Raw genomic sequence first — 19,573 nt, forward strand, 5'->3', positions numbered from 1 at the left:
TCTCAGGTCAGTTATTCTACTTTACATAAGAAACTACAGAGTAAAGCAGAAAGGAACCTTCAGGATGTTGTGCTGCAGTTACTGTGTGTTAGTGCTGAACTGTAGTAGTGACAATTTATTATTATTATTATTATTATTATTATTATTATTATTATTATTATTATTATTATTATTATTATCATCAGAAAATGAGTGAAATGATTTTATTTTGATTGGCAGGTCCAGTGTACTGTTTGGATGTGACTGGTTTCCCAGGAGGTCACGTCATAATTGACTTCAAACACAAAATAAATTTGAGATCTGCTGTGTTTCTTTGCAAATTAAACCCAGACAATCAGTGTGAAAGGATAATAGAAGCTCGGGGCACAGAGTTGATCAGAGATGGTCATAAGGGCAGATTTACTCTGATTTCCTCCGATCGGAGTCTTACACTGATAATCAGAACCCTGAGGGAACAGGATACTGGACTGTATCAGGTTGGAGAACAGAGTGTGTGGAATGAGGACATTATCCTGAAACTAAACCATGGTGAGAAATCTTTAACTGCTTGATATTTTATATATTTAGTGTTAAAATATATTCAATATAATTCAGTATAAAACCGTTGTGTTCAGCTGATCTATGATAACAAGAAAATAAATTTATGTTGAGATTTTTCCTGGACATTTATAAATATAAACTCAGGTGAAGTGTAAAACATTTCAGATGCTGTTTATTTTGCTCCTACATCAGAATCATAGTGATGTTAATTTCTCTTCATGCAGATAAAACACACACACCTACATTTAAAGTAGATAAAAGCTGAATTTGTGATATAAAAGCTGAGGTATGAATAATTCTACACTAATTCAGTTTGTGTGATTGACAGATCCGTGTTGCAGTGAGATGAAATCAGTACCAGGTTCTTTGGGACAGAATGTGACGATCAGCTGCTCCTATCCAGAAGAGTTTAAAAGAAACACCAAGTCTTTCTATAAACTAAAACATCGCTCTTTAACTGAAATAATCCGCACCAGTGGAACAGAACCACATCAGGACGGCAGATTCTCCATTTCTGATGACATGGGCAATAAAGTTTTCAGTGTGAACATTAATGATGTGAGAGAAGACGATGGAGGAGTTTATTTCTGTGCAGTTGTTAATAAGACTGAGATTATTTCTCACTCGCTCTTCACAAAAATCCATCTCCAAACTACTGGTGAGAAATTTTTTACCATCATTTATATTATTGCAGATACTGAGATGATTGAAACAGCAGCTCTGTAAATAAGAATATATTTGAAGGAACAATAGTGGGAACCAGTGCAGTACAGGGGTTTAAGTTCCCCATATCATTATCACTTATTTTAATTATGACTTATCTTTTCATTATTATATGAACACACATCAACTTCATGATGCTCATGAACAGAAGCAGCACAATTCACAACCGAAAATCCAGATGTTCCATCAGACACACCTGAACCTGGTAAGACTTTCCAATAAATATATTTGTGGTCTGATTTCATCATGGGAAGACTAACCAGGTCCAGACCTGGAGACACCAACAACTATTTTGTTTATTATTGCTAAGAAGTTTAAGCATTATGTTTTAGATCAGGGGTTTTCAACCAGTGGTCCGTGGCGGCATTGCATGTGGTCCATGACAGCCTACACAATTTCACTATTAAAATCACTTTTTTTCCATAATTTATTTTTTCCAAATATTTGGACATTAGTGGGAAAACTGAATTTAATGAAAATATCTAAAATATTCAAACTAACACAGGATAGGCTAGCTTTGCACCTATCAGGCCTACGCTTTGCTAAAGTTGTGTTTTGCGTCATATACGTACACATTCATCTTGCGCGCAAAATAGACCAGCATCTTGGAGTTAAGAAAACACATTATTTAGGTTTTATTGAATAGACGCTTAATAGTTTTGATGAATTGAAATTTGGAGTCACACACACACACACACACACACACACACACACACACACACACACACACAATAGTGGGCCGCGGATTACTTGTTAGTCAGAATGCTGGTCCCTGGCACAGAACCAGTTGAAAACCCCTGTTTTAGATAGACAGTATTGCACAGAATTTAAACAATATAATAATAATAATAATAATAATAATAATAATAATAACTGCAAGCAGCATCTTTGAATACATGAAGCCAGATTCAGTAAACCAGAAATTCACAGATGTGCTACTGTTGCTTAACAAGTGTAGAACAGCATAATTAATATTTTACTTAAAGTGAATAATAAAAATTTGTAGTTTCATTCATGATGTGTATGTTTTTATCAGACAGTGGAGTAATTCTCTGATTGTAGCAGAAAAGGTCTAGATGGGCAGCAGGTAGTCACGTTGATGTGAACCAAATCTGGTGAAGTTTGAACAGAATTGAGAGGAGCAAAAATGGCAGTTCGATGTAAGAATTTTGAGCATTTTGATAGGAAATTATGATCAGACCACAGTCACAGACTTTCTTTCATAGCCTCAGGTCATGGTCATGAAAATTTAATTCCAAATTTATGACTACCAATGCACTTCCATTTCAGACCAAAATTAACCCAATGGTGGCAGTAGATCTTAGCCCCTTCCTCAATCAAAGTGGAAAAATTTCACAACTTTTTACCAGACCATCCTATGCACTGTCAGAGACATTCAAGCCAGAAAAAGAAGTAGAAATAAAAAGGTAGAATAACAAAAAGACTTATGCAGCTTCTGTGCATAGACCCCTATATACACAGAAGGGTAAAGTTCATGAATTTAGTACACTGAAACATGTTAATATATTTTGTTTTGTTGTCATTGATATTGAAATTTGACAGAAGGTGAAGGCAAACATGATAACAGGTTGTAATTATTAAAGTTTAAAATCAAATTTCAATATGTTTTAAATGTTAAACCCAGTGGAAAGTTTAAAAAGTAAAACTTCTAAATATTGCTAATGAAATTGGTTGCTAAGGTGTGTCATGTACATTTATGGCATTTGGCAGATGCTCTTATCAGAACGAGTAACAAAGTGCTGGTAGGTGTTGGCTATGCTAACCTGGTTGGCTGGTATGGTGTCGCTAGTTGTTGGCTATAATAACCCAGTTGGTTGTCAACTCAGTTGATGCTCCTAAGCGGTTGCTAGGTTATTTCAAGTGGTTGCTAGTATCACTTGGCAGTGTCTGTGCTATACCAGGTGGTTGTAAATTGCTAGTGTGTTGCTAGCAAAGCTGGTTGCTTTGATCTTCTTAGTGGTTGTTTAAATGTTACCAGTTGACAGAATTACTGATACATTACTCACTGATATAAATACAGTCATTATAATCAACTTTCACATCAGTCTTTGTCTCATTACCTGAGGTAGGAGTCAGTCACATACTTTGACTTACTGAAGCCTCATTAATATCTTCCCTCTAATGTAATCTGATCCAGATTCTCCATCACCATCTCGGAAATACTTCATCACCATCTCTGTGGTTGTTTTTGTGATTCTGCTGCTTGGTGTTGGATTAGCACCGATCTTCTACCAGCAGAAATGGAAGAAGTCACAAGGTACAAAACAGCCATAGTCACAGTCTATCGGTTAAATATAACTACACCAAATGACAAAATGTTTTCATTTAGAAGATTACAAATATGATCATAATTTGCTTTTTCAGTTCTTAATCAAATCCAGAAACAATTGTCTGGGATTAGAAAATACTGATATGTATATTAATTCGGGCAAAACAAAAGAGTAAAATCATTGACAATTCTTAGCCTAAACTACTTTTTAGACTATTTTTCCAAAGATGTACTGTTTTTAACAGCCAAAGACGTTCCAGAATGTGCCCCAGGTTCCCTGCACAAACTTGTTATGGAAAAACCTTCAGAAGTGAGTATCATAAATGTTGAACATGTATTATGAGTTTAATATTGAGTTCTTTTTCAGTACAAGCCACTTGTGATTGAGTCTGTGTCACGTGACTTGAAAATATGATGTATTTTATGGTTCAGAGTTTGCGTATGTGTGGTAGGGAGGAGTGAATCACTTTTTTAAGAATATGTTCACATTACAAGATTTTTTGGGAAATACATATTTAAGTAAGATTCACTCTAGAACACTATTTAAAGGGTGTTAAAACACTGTACAAATTTACTACTGGTAATGATCTATACCTGTACCATAGAGTAGCTAAATGAAAGAGAGAAAAGGGGATTGTCCAGTCGTTTATTTATGTGTTAACTTATAAGACGAATTTCATTCTTCTTTGTTGTTTTTTTAGATTCCTTACTATGAGGAGATTACAGACTACAGACACCATACTGATCCTGGGGCAACTGCCTATTACTCAGCTATTCCTCTATCCACCACCCCCTCTGATCCCCTAATCTCAGTGTACATCACTGCACAATTATCCAGAATCCCCTATGATTCCCCAAAAAATGTATATGCCACTGCACAGTTACCCACAACCCCATCTGATCTGCCAAACACAGTGTACGCCACTGCACAGTTACCCACAACCCCCTCTGATCTGCTAAAAACCATAGACACCACTGCAGAGTTACCCACAACCCCCTCTGATCTGCCAAACACAGTGTACCCCAATGCACAGTTACCCACAACCCCCTCTGATCTGCTAAAAACCATGGACACCACTGCACAGTTTCCCACAACCCCCTCTGATCTGTCAAACACAGTGTTCCCCTCTGCACAACTACCCACAACTCCCACTGATCTGCCAAACACAATGTACGCCATTGCACAGTTACCCACAACCCCCACTGATCTGCCAAACACAGTGTACCCCTCTGCACAACTACCCACAACCTCCACAGATCTGCCAAACACAGTGTACTCCACTGCACAGTTACCCACAACCCCGTCTGATCTGCCAAACACAATTTACCCCACTGCACAGTTACCCACAACCCCCTCTGATCTGCCAAACACAGTGTACCCCTCTGCACAACTACCCACAACCCCCACTGATCTGCCAAACACAGTGTACCCGATTGCAAAGTCATACACAACCTCCTCTAAACTTTCTTTTCGGCTTCTCCCGTTAGGGGACGTTTGATTTGGCACATGTTTTACGCTGGATGCCCTTCCTAACGCAACCCTCCCCAATTTATCCGGGCTTGGGACCGGCACTCGAACCCGGGTCGCAGCGGTGGGAGCGCTGCATCTTAACCACTAGACCACCAGGGGTTCTTATACACAACCTCCTCTGATCTGCTAAAAACCATGGACACCTCTGCACAGTTACCCACAACTTCCTCTGATCTGCTAAAAACCATGGACACCACTGCAGAGTTACCCACAACCCCCTCTGATCTGCCAAACACAGTGTTCCCCACTGCACTGTTACCCACAACCCCCTCTGATCTGCTAAAAACCATGGACACCACTGCAGAGTTACCCACAACCCCCTCTGATCTGCCAAACACAGTGTACGAAACTGCAGTTACCCACAACCCCCTCTGATCTGCCAAACACAGTGTACCCCTCTGCACATTTACCCACAACCCCCTCTGATCTGCCAAAAAACATGACCACTACTGCACAGTTACCCACAATCCTCTCTGATCCCCTAAACATTGTGCAAGCCACTGTTACTGTTGCTAAATAAGTGAACATCATGTAGAATAATGCTCTTATTCTACTAAAGACTCAGTTGATTTTAATATTCATTTTTTTCACTTCCGTTTATGTGCTAATAACTATATTAATTATAACCTTGATCACCACCAGGGTGCGAGGTCTCTCAACTGTCTTTATAAAATACATTTTACTCAATTACATTGAATGTCTTAGCAGCTTTTCTCATTGTATATAATTTTTAATAAATATGATGTTTTTATAAATATATATATTTAAAAATATGATAATAAATTGAATATAATGCTTGTGTAATTCTCTATTCTGTAACACAGCCTTTCATTTTAGAAAGATGGCAGTGTAAAGGTATCCAATAATTAGATGATTTGTTTGTTATTCTGATAAAGGCATTTAAATAAAAGATGAAACAGAATCTGCAGTTTGTTTGTCTGGAAATTGACTCTTTCTTTACGTTAGTTTTTAAAAAATCTATTAGAATAGGAATAAAACGCTAATTTAAATTTGCATGACATTAGATTTCACCTAAATCAGGCAAATCAAAAATAAATAAATGACAGTCAACTTTGAATCTCACACAAATCTCACCCAAACTAATGAAACATCTCTTAGAAGACAAAGGCATACTACAAAATCTAGAGGAACATCCTCCCAGAAGAGCGGAGCTTATTATAGTGTATTTATTATATAAGACATACAGTGTATTTATTAATGTAACTGTGTGAGTAATAGGAATACTGTGTGTGTGTGTGTGTGTGTGTGTGTGTGTGTGTGTGTGTGTGTGTGTGTGTGTGTGTATGTGTGTGAATGATTTTGTTCTTTTCCTGTTATAGTAAACACATTGCATGTGGTGCATGTCACACTCGGTGTGATTGCTTACGAGTCTGCACATGGTCGATGTTTCTCACTTTCAGCTTCTAACTCAGTCACTAACCTTATTTACTCCAACTAATAATATCCAAATGAACAAACAAACTATAAGTGCATATATAAGGTAAACAGGGATTGGACTTTGTTGTGTCTCTACAACCATGTGCTGTATGATCAGGGATGGAGAAGCAGGAGCAATGCGCAGGTAGGAGTAACGATCTTCCGGGATCAGGAATGGAAACAACTGCACGCCATTTGGAAGTCCAGTATAAAACGCAATCACGACTCCATCGCTGACGTCCACAAATCTGACCATCCGACTCATGTTCGGGTTGCCGAACGTACACCACCTTCCCAGTTGCACCTGCACAGTTCGGGGCTTCTTGTGTATCCGGAATAAGTATTTGAAGGAGGTCAGGAGCATGTAGGACTCCCCCTTTCTACTCAGACCCCAGAAGCCCATTTCAGGAGTCAACTGACGGACCAGATTATTATCTCCTGTGCGCTGGCACATGCCAAGAGTCCAGTGCTTACTGTCTCCCACCTCGACGTTCCAGCAATGAAAGCCGTCACCGTATCCCTCAGATCCCAGCACCAAGCGGTTCCCATGAAATGGAATAGGGTTCAGCCGCATGTCACGTGACCTTTTTACACTTGCCAGGTCATCTGATATGGAAAAGTCCTCAGGGGCACTGTTCACATTCAGAAGAACTGGATCTGGATGGAGGAAAAAAAGGATTTGTGCTACATCATGATTAATCTGACATCACAATATCATACCTTTCTGGATAAAACCAATCCTTAGTTTTACTCACAGTAAAGGAAAATGTCCATCATCTTCTCCCACACTTGGTATCCCAAATTCCCCACATGTTCAGCCATGTTGATGAGATTCTCTGAATGTAATTCTGAATCCATTACCGTGTATTGAGCTCTGAAACAAACGTAGGAAATTGACCAAACATCAGAAACCCACAAAGAATATGGAATGGTTTTAATGGGAATTGTATTGGTTTTAATTGAAGCTGTGATGGTGTACTCCTGTGCCTTGTGAGTGAAATGTTTTATCTGATACATTAGAAGACAGGACCAATAGAAGACATTAGAATGTAATTGAGCCTCCAGACTCCAATAAGTTTCTAAACAGGTCTATTTGGTTTGGATAGTCTGTAATGGTATTTGTTTGTGGAAACCATTAGGAAACCAGTGATGGTTTCTATAGATTCTGTTTTTTTTTTTGCAACAGTATTGCTATGGGGGGATTTATAATATACAGTCTTTTATAATCTACAAAACACAATCTAACTGGATTTACATAAAATGGAACCTAAAAAACAAGGTACAAAATGAGGTAACTAAGAAGACAGAAGGAAGTAACCAGAGAACATGGTTTAGAAATTTACCTTTAACACATGCAAGACTTAACAAATACAAACCACTAATGATAGTGTATTTGCTGTCAGGGGTAACACCAAAACAAATGAGAACAGGAACAGGAACTATAAATTAATATACACTAATCCTCTGCTTTAACGCAAATCTTGTGCCCTCCTCACTATATATGAACTATATATTAAATACAACATACCTCTGAAGTATGAACTCATAATTCTGAAAGACAAGAAAAGCAACAATATGTTACTACACTACAAAAATCTCATGGAAAAAAACAACAACATCATTTTAAAAATATTTCTATATCTTCACTTCAAGTGAATAGTGTACAACTTGTCAGGATTATGATGGACATCCACTAAAGTACTGCTCATGTATACACTTATACAACCCTCCAGTCATGTAGCAGCAAAGCTAATAAAACCATGAAGTTACGGGTCAAACAACTTCAGGTCCAGGTTCACATCGAACCTCAGAATTGGGAGTGATCATTTGACTCTGAATGAAAAAATGTTTTAATGAATGGACATTTGGTGCCACCCAGACAAAAATGGGTTCCCTTCTGAGTCTGGATCCTGTTAAAGTTTTTTCCTCATACCATCTCAGGGGGCGCTCATTAGAGATAAACTTATGGACAATAAGGAATAAAATGTAATTTTATTTGCTACTTGTCTCTGTAAAGCTGCTTTGGGAAAAAGTCCATTGTAAAAAATGCTATACAAATAAGATAAAATTGAATTGAACATTTTTGCCGGTACCATATGGGCTGCTTTGAGTATTTCAGAAGTTACTAATCTCCTGGAATTTTCACGCACAACTTTCTATTCGTGCGACCCATTGAGCTACAGTTCTACATGTGGAAGCGCTTTGTTGATGAGAGGTCAGAATCAGACCTGAACGATCTGAGAGATTAGACTTAACATGTGACTGATAATGTAGCCTGCTGCTGTAGCCTAATGTAGATGCTTTTCTGCATTCCATGTTTGTAAAGAGTGACGGTTTGAGTTTATACAGAAAATGACGTGAAAAAAATCCAACATTTTACTTGTCATCCAGCTGGATTGAAAACATGAGCAGAAATTTTGAAATATACAAAATCCACAATGGCATTAGAAATGCTGTGACCCCTGAGACTATCTTCTTGGAAAGGCCCAAGGCCTTCATTTTTTATGAAGAGAAATATTAATTTCTGTGGTAAATTTTTTCCCCACACCTGAGACCCAGTGTACGTTTGCAACTTGTTGCGTACCTTCATAAATGTAGCATCTTCATTCTCCATTTCTTCCTCCACCTCCTTCACTCTGTCAGAAAGAAGCGATATCTCTCGTTCTATCTTTTCCTTCACCTTTCCTTTCTTTCTCTCCACTTCGATCTTCAGTGCTTTTATTCTGGCCGCCTCCTCCTTTTGGAGGAACTGGTGAAATTTGTTGAATTCTGCTTTTATCTGCCTTTCTGCCTGCTCGGCCTGAGCCTGAGAGAGAAAGCGAGATTACAAAGAAAGAGAGAGTGTTTACGTTTTGCTGATTGATCACATGATGAGTTGCATGATTTTACTCCAAGAAACTAAAAGTTTATGATAAAAACCAAAAAGGCAGAAGATGGAATTTACTGAATTTGTTTGTTTTGTATAAAATACACAGGTCGCGTTACCTGAATGTACTTGACAACTTGAGCTTTTTGACACGAGCCGTTCTTCAGAGACTGCATGGCTTTTTCAACTGGACGGATTGCAGCTTTTATTCGGTCCTGTTGAAACACGAAATGTAAATTCAAAGGTTTTACCTCACGGTTACACTCAAGAACAGAAATGTTTTCATGCGGCAGGCTTTTGATCATGGATCACGTATGGCTGCCTGCGGAACTTTATCACTAGTGTTTATTGATGATGTGACTGCTGATGGAAGTAGCAGGATTCACAGTAGTGGTTGATAATGACCCAAAACATCCCACAAAAAAAGCAACAATAGAATTTCTTGAAGTAAAGAAATCCTTGTCAGTCATCAGCTCTCAACCCATAAAGATAAAACCAAAAGTAGAAAGACCCACCAACAAGGAGTGACTAAAACCTGCTGAGGTAAAGATCTGGCAAAGAATCTTGAGCGATGAACATTGGGATTAAAAAATCAGGAAATCACAGACTGCAAAGGCTTTAGATCTAAATATCAAAAATAAATCTTATGTTAGTTTGTCTGTTAAAATGGAGGCACTGCGTAAAACATGGCTGGCATTCATAAACAATTAATGCAGTTGATTTTTTATTTTAAACTCAACAATCCATACACATCATTTCATCAGGAGAAAGGGTACCTCAGTGGATAAGATAAGAGGCAGCGGTCGTTTATTGTGTTATGCCGGTTATTCGCCACCGATAGTTGATTGCTGAAATTATCCGTTATCGGCAAAAATCCATACCGGTAGTTTTTCCGGCTTCCGGTCCACTGTCATTACGAGAGCGGCCTCTAGAGGCGAATCACTGATGCCACGTGCTGTTTTTATTTTACACTCAGGTATTAAATGTATTATTTAGAATTCAGTAATTTTATAATTATATTCATTAAATGGTATATCAATGTTTATTACTTTTAGCACATTTTCATGATTCAGTACTGTTTATTTTTGTAATAAAGTTCAGTACTATTTTACATGGAGTGTACATGTTTGTTTTTTATTCAGCCTCCATTTGATAAAGTATCGGTTGATTAATCGGTTTATCGGCATATATAATCCAACCTAGCTGTCGGTAAAATCCATCGTTTGACCTCTTGTTAAGATGTTTTACTTCTAATTGAAAGGTCATGTGTTCAAATCCTAGCACCATCAAGCTGCCACTACTGGGGCCCCTGAGCCAGGCCCTTAACCCTCAATTACTCATTTGTATAACTGAGATAACTGTAAATTGCTCTGGATTAAGGGGCGTCTACCAAATGCTGTAAATATAACTGATCGTTCCATTTTAAATCCATTGAGATGAACAAAATAAACAGAAGAAAAGAAAGACCTATGGAGGAAACTGTAGCTGTGTTGCATGTAGGTTCTAGGGTTAGAGTAAGATCATATCACAAAACAGTCTATCCTGTCCTCTTGATTTGCACATCCACACCTATTTCCTGCCCTCCCTCTCTGTCTTTCCCTCTCTCTTTCTCTTTCTCTCTCTCTCTTTCTCTCTCTCTCTCTCTCTCTCTCTCTCTCACCTTGTGTTGTCGTACAGCATGTGCGAGAAGCTGAACTCTGTGCTTTCTGTGTCCTTCCTTCCTGCACTTGGAGCATATGACTTCATCATCACTTTTACAGTAGTACTCCACTTTCTCTCCATGTTGAGAACATCTGAATTCACTGCCGCTCTCCCGCTCCTTCCTCTCCAGTTCCTTCTCCCTCTGATAGGACTCGGTGGTGTTCCTCAGGGCCAGGTTGGTCACGGGTTCCTGCACACACACCCTGCGGCACACGGAACATGCCCGTGTGCTGGTTACCGCCCAGTGTTTTTTGAGGCATTGGCGACAAAAAGTGTGTCCACAGGAGAGGAGCTGAGGGTCCCGATAGAGCTCACAACACACGGGGCAAGAGAGATCATCTTCGAGAGAGGACGCCATAAAGAAGTGCCTGAAGATGAAGAGATGGTGAGCGAGGAGCAGATGAGAGTTTAGAAAAGTGAGCACACTTCCTGATAGAGGCGGTGCCACTCAGGCTGTGGTTCCAATTTCACAAATTCTGAGCGGAGAATTAAATAGACGAAGAATAAAGCGCACACACACACACACACACACACACACACACACACACACACACACACATAGTCTTACACAATGACTTCCTCCTGGAAACAATATCCTGTTTCTAAAGCATGGCAAAACAATACAACTGACTGTTTTTGGTAGGTATGATGATGGTAAACAGGTTTTGCATGTGATATAGCACACACCAGTTTTAATAAGTGTTTCAGCTGAGCAGCAAGAGAGTGTGTGTGTGTGTGTGTGTGTGTGTGTGTGTGTGTGTGTGTGTGTGTGTGTGTGTGTGTGTGTGTTCTTTAACATATGAATTAAGGACATTTTCATTCTCATGAATCTTGTTTACAGTGTGTGAAATCAGAATCAGGTTTATTGGCCAAGTGTGTTGACACACAAGGAATTTGGTTCCAGCTGTTAGTGATTTACTACAGACATTAATAACACTACACATTCAGCTTGGACTCTACAAGACTAAACAGACAATAGATAGATAGATAGATAGATAGATAGATAGATAGATAGATAGATAGATAGATAGATAGATAGATAGATAGATAGATAGATAGATAGATAGATAGATAGATAGATAGATAGATAGATAGATAGATAGATAGATAGACAGACAGACAGACAGACAGACAGACAGACAGACAGACAGACAGACAGACAGACAGACAGACAGACAGACAGACAGACAGACAGACAGACAGATAGATAGAACGAACACAGCAAGAAATGCAGTTTGGCATCTACCAGAAGTGCAGTAGTGCAGATAAATATCTAGCATATTTACAGCAAGTGGTATATATGAAAGAATATACAGTGAATAAATATATTACACTATATATATTAAGGTTATTACAGTGCAGAAATGTGTGGACATCATTAAAAATTACAGAATTACAGTAATGGTTCTAAGGCTATGGCATTGAAGAGGAATGTGTAGAAGTGAAAGGTTACAAGATTATGGCATTTAAACGTTACAGAATAAACATTATACAATCATTTTGCAGACTGGGAAGTGAACAAGGCCCCGAACCTCAACATCATCACCATTAACAACACGATGAACAGCCCGCAATACAATGGCATCATTTCCTTGTGCCTCTCAAAGAAACCAAATTTGTTCTCAGTGACGGTGTTTACATTTACAGGAACGATGCGCAGGGGAGAATTTACGTCCTTTGGGATCAGAAAGGGAATGAACTCCCTTCCAACACCATCATTAATAACAAGAGAAACAATCCCTGAATTATCACTAGCATCAGCAAAACTCAAAGTCCACATTTGTTTCCGGTTGTTGAGATCTTGACGCTGTATCAGCTTCACACGCAGTGTTTTCAGAGGCTTGGTTATCTGAAACCGAGATCCCCAAGACCCCACAGGATAACAGAAATCACCGTTTCTGCAGACACCCCAGATCCCATTATGAGGGGTTAAAGGTTGTGTTTGGTTACTCTCAGCTGCCCAGAGAGTACACACACCTACGGTCCAGTTCTTGCCGTTTCCCACATCCACTTCCCAGCAGTTAAGTTTGCCCTTCAGGACCTGTGATCCGAGAACTACACGGTTAGCAGTCTTCTGTAGAGGGTTTGGGGGGTAAAACCTGCGTGCGGAGCAGCTCGCTCCCACCAGATCACCAGACACAGCCATGTGGGAGGAGTTTGGGTTTAGGATTACTGGGTCTGAATAAAAAAAATATAGGTATATATAAGTTTTTTGTTAAAATAACTAATTTAAATGTTTTTTATGCTCTTAAACGTTGTTTTTTTCCGCTATCCGAGTGGTCTCATTTCTTACTCACAGTAAGGACAGAGATCTTTCATCTTCTCCCACACTCTGAATCTCAGATTTCCCACATGTTTGGTCACATCGATCACAGACCCGGAGTTCAGCTGTGAATCTGACGGTTTGCACTGAGCCCTAAAGCACAGATCCATGGAGGGTGTATGTAAGTGTTTTATACACACAATGGTTTTGACCTATTAATGTAAACACACTGATACACGAGAAGAGAAAATCTTAAAAATCATACCGTCTGTAAGTGGTGTGATAATTCTGAAATAAATCACAAAAAATTACATACATTATGTGCACATTCCAGCATTAAACTGAAAAATAAGGACTGAACTGATTTCATCATGAATTACCGCGAGGAACGTGACGTCATCATTCCCCATTTCTTCTTCCACCCCCATCACTCTATCAGAAAGAGACTGTAACTCGAGTTCAATCCATTCTACTATTTTACTTTTCTTCTGCTCCTCTTCCATCCTCAGCTCAGCTCTCCTGGCCTCCTCTTCCTCTCTGAGGAACTGATGAAGCTTCTCAAACTCCTTCTTTATCTGCTTCTCCGTCTGCTCGGCCTGAGACTTAAAGAGAGAAAGAAAAAAAGAGAAAAGTTTAACAAAGGAAAGAATACATTCCTGAGTGACCCATCATCACACACAGTTTGATCCATACTCATACTTCTAGAATGATCCATATATACACTCATAACCATAATCTCATACTGATCCATACTCATCATCAGATCCATACTTACACTCAGACCCAAGCTCTCAAACTGAACCATACTTAGACTCAAACCGAAACCCTCATCCTGATCCATACCCACACTTAGACTCAAACCCTCAAACTGATCCATACTTACACTCAGACCCAAACTCTTAAACTGATCCATACCCACACTTAGACTCAAACCCTCAAACTGATCCATACTTACACTCAGACCCAAACTCTTAAACTGATCCATACCCACACTTAGACTCAAACCCTCAAACTGATCCATACTTACACTCAGACCCAAACTCTTAAACTGATCCATACCCACACTTAGACTCAAACCCTCAAACTGATCCATACTTACACTCAGACCCAAACTCTTAAACTGATCCATACCCACACTTAGACTTAAACCCTCAAACTGATCCATACTTACACTCAGACCCAAACTCTTAAACTGATCCATACCCACACTTAGACTCAAACCCTCAAACTGATCCATACTTACACTCAGACCCAAACTCTTAAACTGATCCATACCCACACTTAGACTCAAACCCTCAAACTGATCCATACTTACACTCAGACCCAAACTCTTAAACTGATCCATACCCACACTTAGACTCAAACCCTCAAACTGATCCATACTTACACTCAGACCCAAACTCTTAAACTGATCCATACCCACACTTAGACTCAAACCCTCAAACTGATCCATACTTACACTCAGACCCAAACTCTTAAACTGATCCATACCCACACTTAGACTTAAACCCTCAAACTGATCCATACTTACACTCAGACTCGAACCCTCAAACTGATCCATACTACACTCAGACCCAAACCCTCATCCTGATCCATACTTACACTCAGACCCAAACCCTCACCCTGATCCATACTTACACTCAGACCCAAACCCTCATCCTGATCCATACTTACACTCAGACCCAAACCCTCATCCTGATCCATACTTACACTCAGACCCAAACCCTCATCCTAAACCATACTTACACTCAGACCCAAACCCTCATCCTGATCCATACTTACACTCAGACCCAAACCCTCATCCTAAACCATACTTACACTCAGACCCAAACCCTCATCCTGATCCATATTTACACTCAGACCCAAACCCTCATCCTGATCCATACTTACACTCAGACCCAAACCCTCATCCTAAACCATACTTACACTCAGACCCAAACCCTCATCCTGATCCATACTACACTCAGACCCAAACCCTCATCCTGATCCATACTACACTCAGACCCAAACCCTCATCCTGATCCATACTACACTCAGACCCAAACCCTCATCCTGATCCATACTACACTCAGACCCAAACCCTCATCCTGATCCATACTACACTCAGACCCAAACCCTCGTCCTGATTCTCACTGATACACACGGCTAGTGTACTGCTCGGTATCACACTGTAATTGTCTCATTATACTGTGTTCTGTATGCATCTGCACATCTGCCATTTCTGTAGACCAGTGTGAAGGTCTGTAAGTTCTAGTTAGTTTTGTTTCACTTTTTGTTCCATTGTATTATGAAGGAATGTTGTTGTATTTTATTCTGTACTGTAATGTATGTGGTTGAATTGACAATAAAAGACATGATTGGATCTGCACTGGTTTAAATGTATACTTTTGATCAGTTCCTTATTCACATTTCCCCCTAAATCTACTGATCTCCACTCACATCACCGCTCCTCTTCATCACCTTCATCTCACCGTAGATCTAAAAATCATCAATGCTTCAAATAACATTAGTTTTTCAGTTTGTCTTTTGGTTACAAGGTTAAACCAGTTTCTTTACAGTGCCAGAGAGCCAGATGATCCAGATGATTCAGATGATCCAGATGATTCAGATGATTCAGATGATCCAGATGATTCAGATGATTCAGAAAGCCAGATGATTCAGATGATCCAGATGATTCAGATGATCCAGATGATTCAGATGATTCAGAAAGCCAGATGATTCAGATGATCCAGATGATCCAGATGATTCAGATGATCCAGATGATTCAGATGATTCAGAGAGCCAGATGATCCAGATGATTCAGATGATTCAGAGAGCCAGATGAACCAGATGATTCAGATGATTCAGAGAGCCAGATGATCCAGATGATTCAGAGAGCCAGATGATTCAGATGATTCAGATGATCCAGATGATTCAGATGATTCAGAGAGCCAGATGATCCAGATGATTCAGATGATCCAGATGATTCAGATGATCCAGATGATTCAGATGATTCAGAGAGCCAGATGATCCAGATGATTCAGATGATCCAGATGATTTAGATGATTCAGAGAGCCAGATGATTCAGAGAGCCAGATGATCCAGATGATTCAGATGATTCAGAGAGCCAGATGATCCAGATGATTCAGATGATTTCACATGTGTTTGTTGTTATGTTATTATTCCCCCCTGAGGAACCTGTTTTATTCGCAGGGTGGAACATAGCAGCAAAGGATCCCAGGACAAACAACGAGCAGGTGACGTGGCAAAGGTGGAGCAGAAAACCGAAAGAAATTGTAAAGTTCATAATGCTGAGTATCTGTAACATGCATACTGAACAGTAAGTGAGGAAGAAGAGAAAGAGAAAGAGAAAGAGAAGGGAGAGAAGAAGGAAGATGATTTTTATTTTTCTAGAATTGAAAGAAAAACAGGAACAACCAGCTGATCAACAAACCCTGTTTCTACTCTGGTGTTTCCACAGCTCATGTTCTACACCGTACCTCGATACACTTTTTGATTTGACACTCCAGTGCTGTGTTGTTCCTTAAAGACTCCAGAACCTTCTCTGCTGGTCGGAGGGCTGCTTTGACTTCGTCCTGCAGAGATGAGATGTTTTCATTGTCATTTAGAGCTGTTTCACATCCATCATCGCTTTAATGCACAGTTTTCAATAAACATACAGATGCAGTGTGTAGTTTATAAACACTTAATTCAGTAGATTAGACAGAACTACACACACACACACACACACACACACACACACACACACACACACACACACACACACACACACAGAAGGTTTCAGTAATGTTATTGTTTTGGTTAAGAACATTGCAGAACATTGATTTCCAGATTAAAACTCATTTTTAATTATCTTATAGTACCAGGATGATCGATTAGAATGCTGATTGAACAGTAATTGTACCAGGATGGACCTATCTCCAAGCCTGAATGATCTGGAGAAGGTTCCAGAGAGGTCAAACAGTTGATCTCACCTTGCGCTGGAGTACAGAGTGTCTCAGAGACTGAACCCTGTGTGACATGTGACGCTGTTTCCTACACTGAGAACATAAAGCCTGTTCATCATCCTTGCAGAAGAAAACCAGCTTCTCTCCATGCTGTGGACATTTAACATCTCCGCTTGTTCTCTCTTTCTCCTTCCGGTAGGACTCACAGGTGTTCCTCAGAGCCAGGTTGCTCACGGGTTCCTTGTGGATCGTCTTCTGACACACGGGACATGCAGCGTGGAATAAAGGCAAAACACCACGGTGACGTTCGAGACATCTGCGGCAGAACGTGTGACCACAGGAGAGGAGCTGAGGATCCTGAAAAATCTCCAAACAAACCGGGCAGGAGAGGTCTTCATCCAGAGAGGACGCCATGAAGATTGTGTGTGTGTGTGTGTACAGTGTGTGTGTGTGTGTGTGTTTGTCAAAGTTCTCTTTCTGTGAAAAGGAAACTTAGTATCGGTCCACTGATGTAACTGGGGGTTGCCAGATCGGGTATATTAATGCAATTAACTAATAAACTTGTGCTGATAGAAATCTACTTCCAGTGTCATTTGGATGTTTGTGTCAATCCCCAACCAAATAATTACAATACTAGAATGTAATAATAATAACAACAATAATAATAATAATAATAATAATAATAATAATAATAATAATAATAATAATAATAATAATAAACGCGCCACGTTCATATCAATCGAGCAAAAAAAGTACACGTGAAAAAAACCAAAACACCAGGGGGCGGAGTCGGACCTTGATCCAGACACTCCTACATCGGCGTATCTCAAGCAGCAGTACTGTGCGCGGTCTACAGGGGGCGCCATTGTAGCTGTTATCGTATGATACAGCTGAGAGTTATTCATAAGGTACTTTTAGCTTCTTCATCTTCTACCGGTGTGTTTTGTCTTCGTGTCTTGCTGGAACATCTGGCAGTGGTGCAAGATGTGTGAGATCACAGTGAGATCACAGTGCGGAACATGTGTGAAGAACACCATAATAATTACCCCTCAGTGATCTGATCCTGCACTGGGGTGAGTTTAGCTGAATTGTATATTATATCATTAAATGTACAAAATATGTTCCAGTTTTCATTCTGAAATTTCATTTTCATATAAAACGCACCAGTAGGAGTGTGTTGCCCCTCCATGACTGTGTGTGTCCAGCACTTACCCCAGTGGGGAACTACACCAAAAATAAACTGGAATTATCAATTACTAATCATTTCCAGATGCCCACCAAAATAAGGATGTATTTGATATATTATATTTATAATTTGTTAGTAAACAGCCAGTGAGAAATGATTGAATTCTGCAATGGTTCTTGATATAAACCATTTAGTTCTTTATTTACATTTACATTTATGGTATTTAGCAGACGTGTCCAGAGCGACGTACAAAAGTGCTTTGAGTCTCTATTAATGAAGAAATCTACACTAGTACACAACATTACAAACTTAATATAAATCAAACCGGGGGAGTGGTGGCTCCAGCGGTTAAAGCGCTGGGTTGCCGATCGGAAGGTCTGGGGTTCAAGCCCCGGTATCGCCAAGCTGCCACTCTTGGGCCCTTGAGCAAGGCCCTTAACCCTCTATGCTCCAGGGGTCCCTTACGAGGGAAATATCAAGGTTTACGAGGGAAATATCAAGGTCCGTAACATTGGAGTGACGTGGGGCCGCCTTCCCGGATTGGGCAGCAGTCGGAGGCAGGGGCCTGCTTAGACTGCTGCCCCCGCGACCCAAATTACGGATAAGCGGGAGAAAATGAATGAATATAAATCAAACCACAACTCTGTTGAGAGTTTTTGTTTTTTTTAACAAAGCAAACTTGAAAAGTGTTTCAGGAAGATGAAGGTCTTCACCGGTCACTTGAAGATAGTCAGGGACTCTGCTGGTCGGATCTCTAGGGGAAGTTCATTCCACCACCTCGGTGTCAGAACAGAGAAGAGCCTTGGAGTGGACTTACCTCTCATTCCGAGAGAAGGTACCAGTCGAGCAGTATATCGCAGTATATAGTTGGCAGTAATGAGGTTTGTGAAATTCAATCTGCAAGTTAAAGGAAGAAAGAAGAAAAAATGTCTTGAAAATGAACTTTAGTTCTAGTTTTAACCCTTTCACACATGCATTTAAAAGCCGTGTCCCTTATTTCAATTGTTTCGTGTTTTACTCAAATGGCTATAAAACGAACAACAGAGCAACACAAATTCCCATGTGGAATTGCGCGCCAGGAGCTGAACG

At 39.8% G+C, this 19,573-nt stretch overlaps 2 protein-coding genes across 2 annotated transcripts in view; one reads left to right on the forward strand and one right to left on the reverse strand.

Annotated features, from left to right (window-relative positions):
* LOC310715616 (uncharacterized protein) overlaps window positions 1-17,885 on the reverse strand; it is a 26,201-nt gene extending 8,316 nt beyond the window's left edge. Inside the window, exons 1-13 of the mRNA XM_083522126.1 lie at window positions 17,326-17,885; window positions 16,831-16,926; window positions 13,732-13,953; window positions 13,617-13,639; window positions 13,386-13,504; window positions 12,587-13,266; window positions 11,048-11,536; window positions 9,507-9,602; window positions 9,106-9,327; window positions 8,050-8,072; window positions 7,277-7,395; window positions 5,198-7,178; window positions 3,345-5,006 (exon numbers count right to left, since the gene is read on the reverse strand). Of these exons, the coding sequence (XP_083378252.1) occupies window positions 6,514-7,178; window positions 7,277-7,395; window positions 8,050-8,072; window positions 9,106-9,327; window positions 9,507-9,602; window positions 11,048-11,536; window positions 12,587-13,266; window positions 13,386-13,504; window positions 13,617-13,639; window positions 13,732-13,953; window positions 16,831-16,926; window positions 17,326-17,712 (3,141 nt within the window). The 5' untranslated portion in view covers window positions 17,713-17,885 and the 3' untranslated portion in view covers window positions 3,345-5,006; window positions 5,198-6,513. The remainder of the gene's footprint in view (window positions 1-3,344; window positions 5,007-5,197; window positions 7,179-7,276; window positions 7,396-8,049; window positions 8,073-9,105; window positions 9,328-9,506; window positions 9,603-11,047; window positions 11,537-12,586; window positions 13,267-13,385; window positions 13,505-13,616; window positions 13,640-13,731; window positions 13,954-16,830; window positions 16,927-17,325) is intronic.
* Window positions 223-5,052, forward strand: LOC310715615 (uncharacterized protein; the record flags this gene model as incomplete). Its single annotated transcript, XM_083522125.1, has 6 exons — window positions 223-528; window positions 869-1,198; window positions 1,412-1,468; window positions 3,422-3,541; window positions 3,799-3,863; window positions 4,255-5,052. Exons 2-6 carry the CDS (start codon window positions 886-888, stop codon window positions 5,050-5,052), a joined length of 1,353 nt encoding a protein of 450 aa, XP_083378251.1. The 5' UTR covers window positions 223-528; window positions 869-885.
* Window positions 17,886-19,573: the final 1,688 nt, after the last annotated feature.

Source organism: Silurus aristotelis (genome assembly GCF_946808225.1).
Source record: "Silurus aristotelis genome assembly, chromosome: 20".
NCBI classification, from domain to species: domain Eukaryota; kingdom Metazoa; phylum Chordata; class Actinopteri; order Siluriformes; family Siluridae; genus Silurus; species Silurus aristotelis.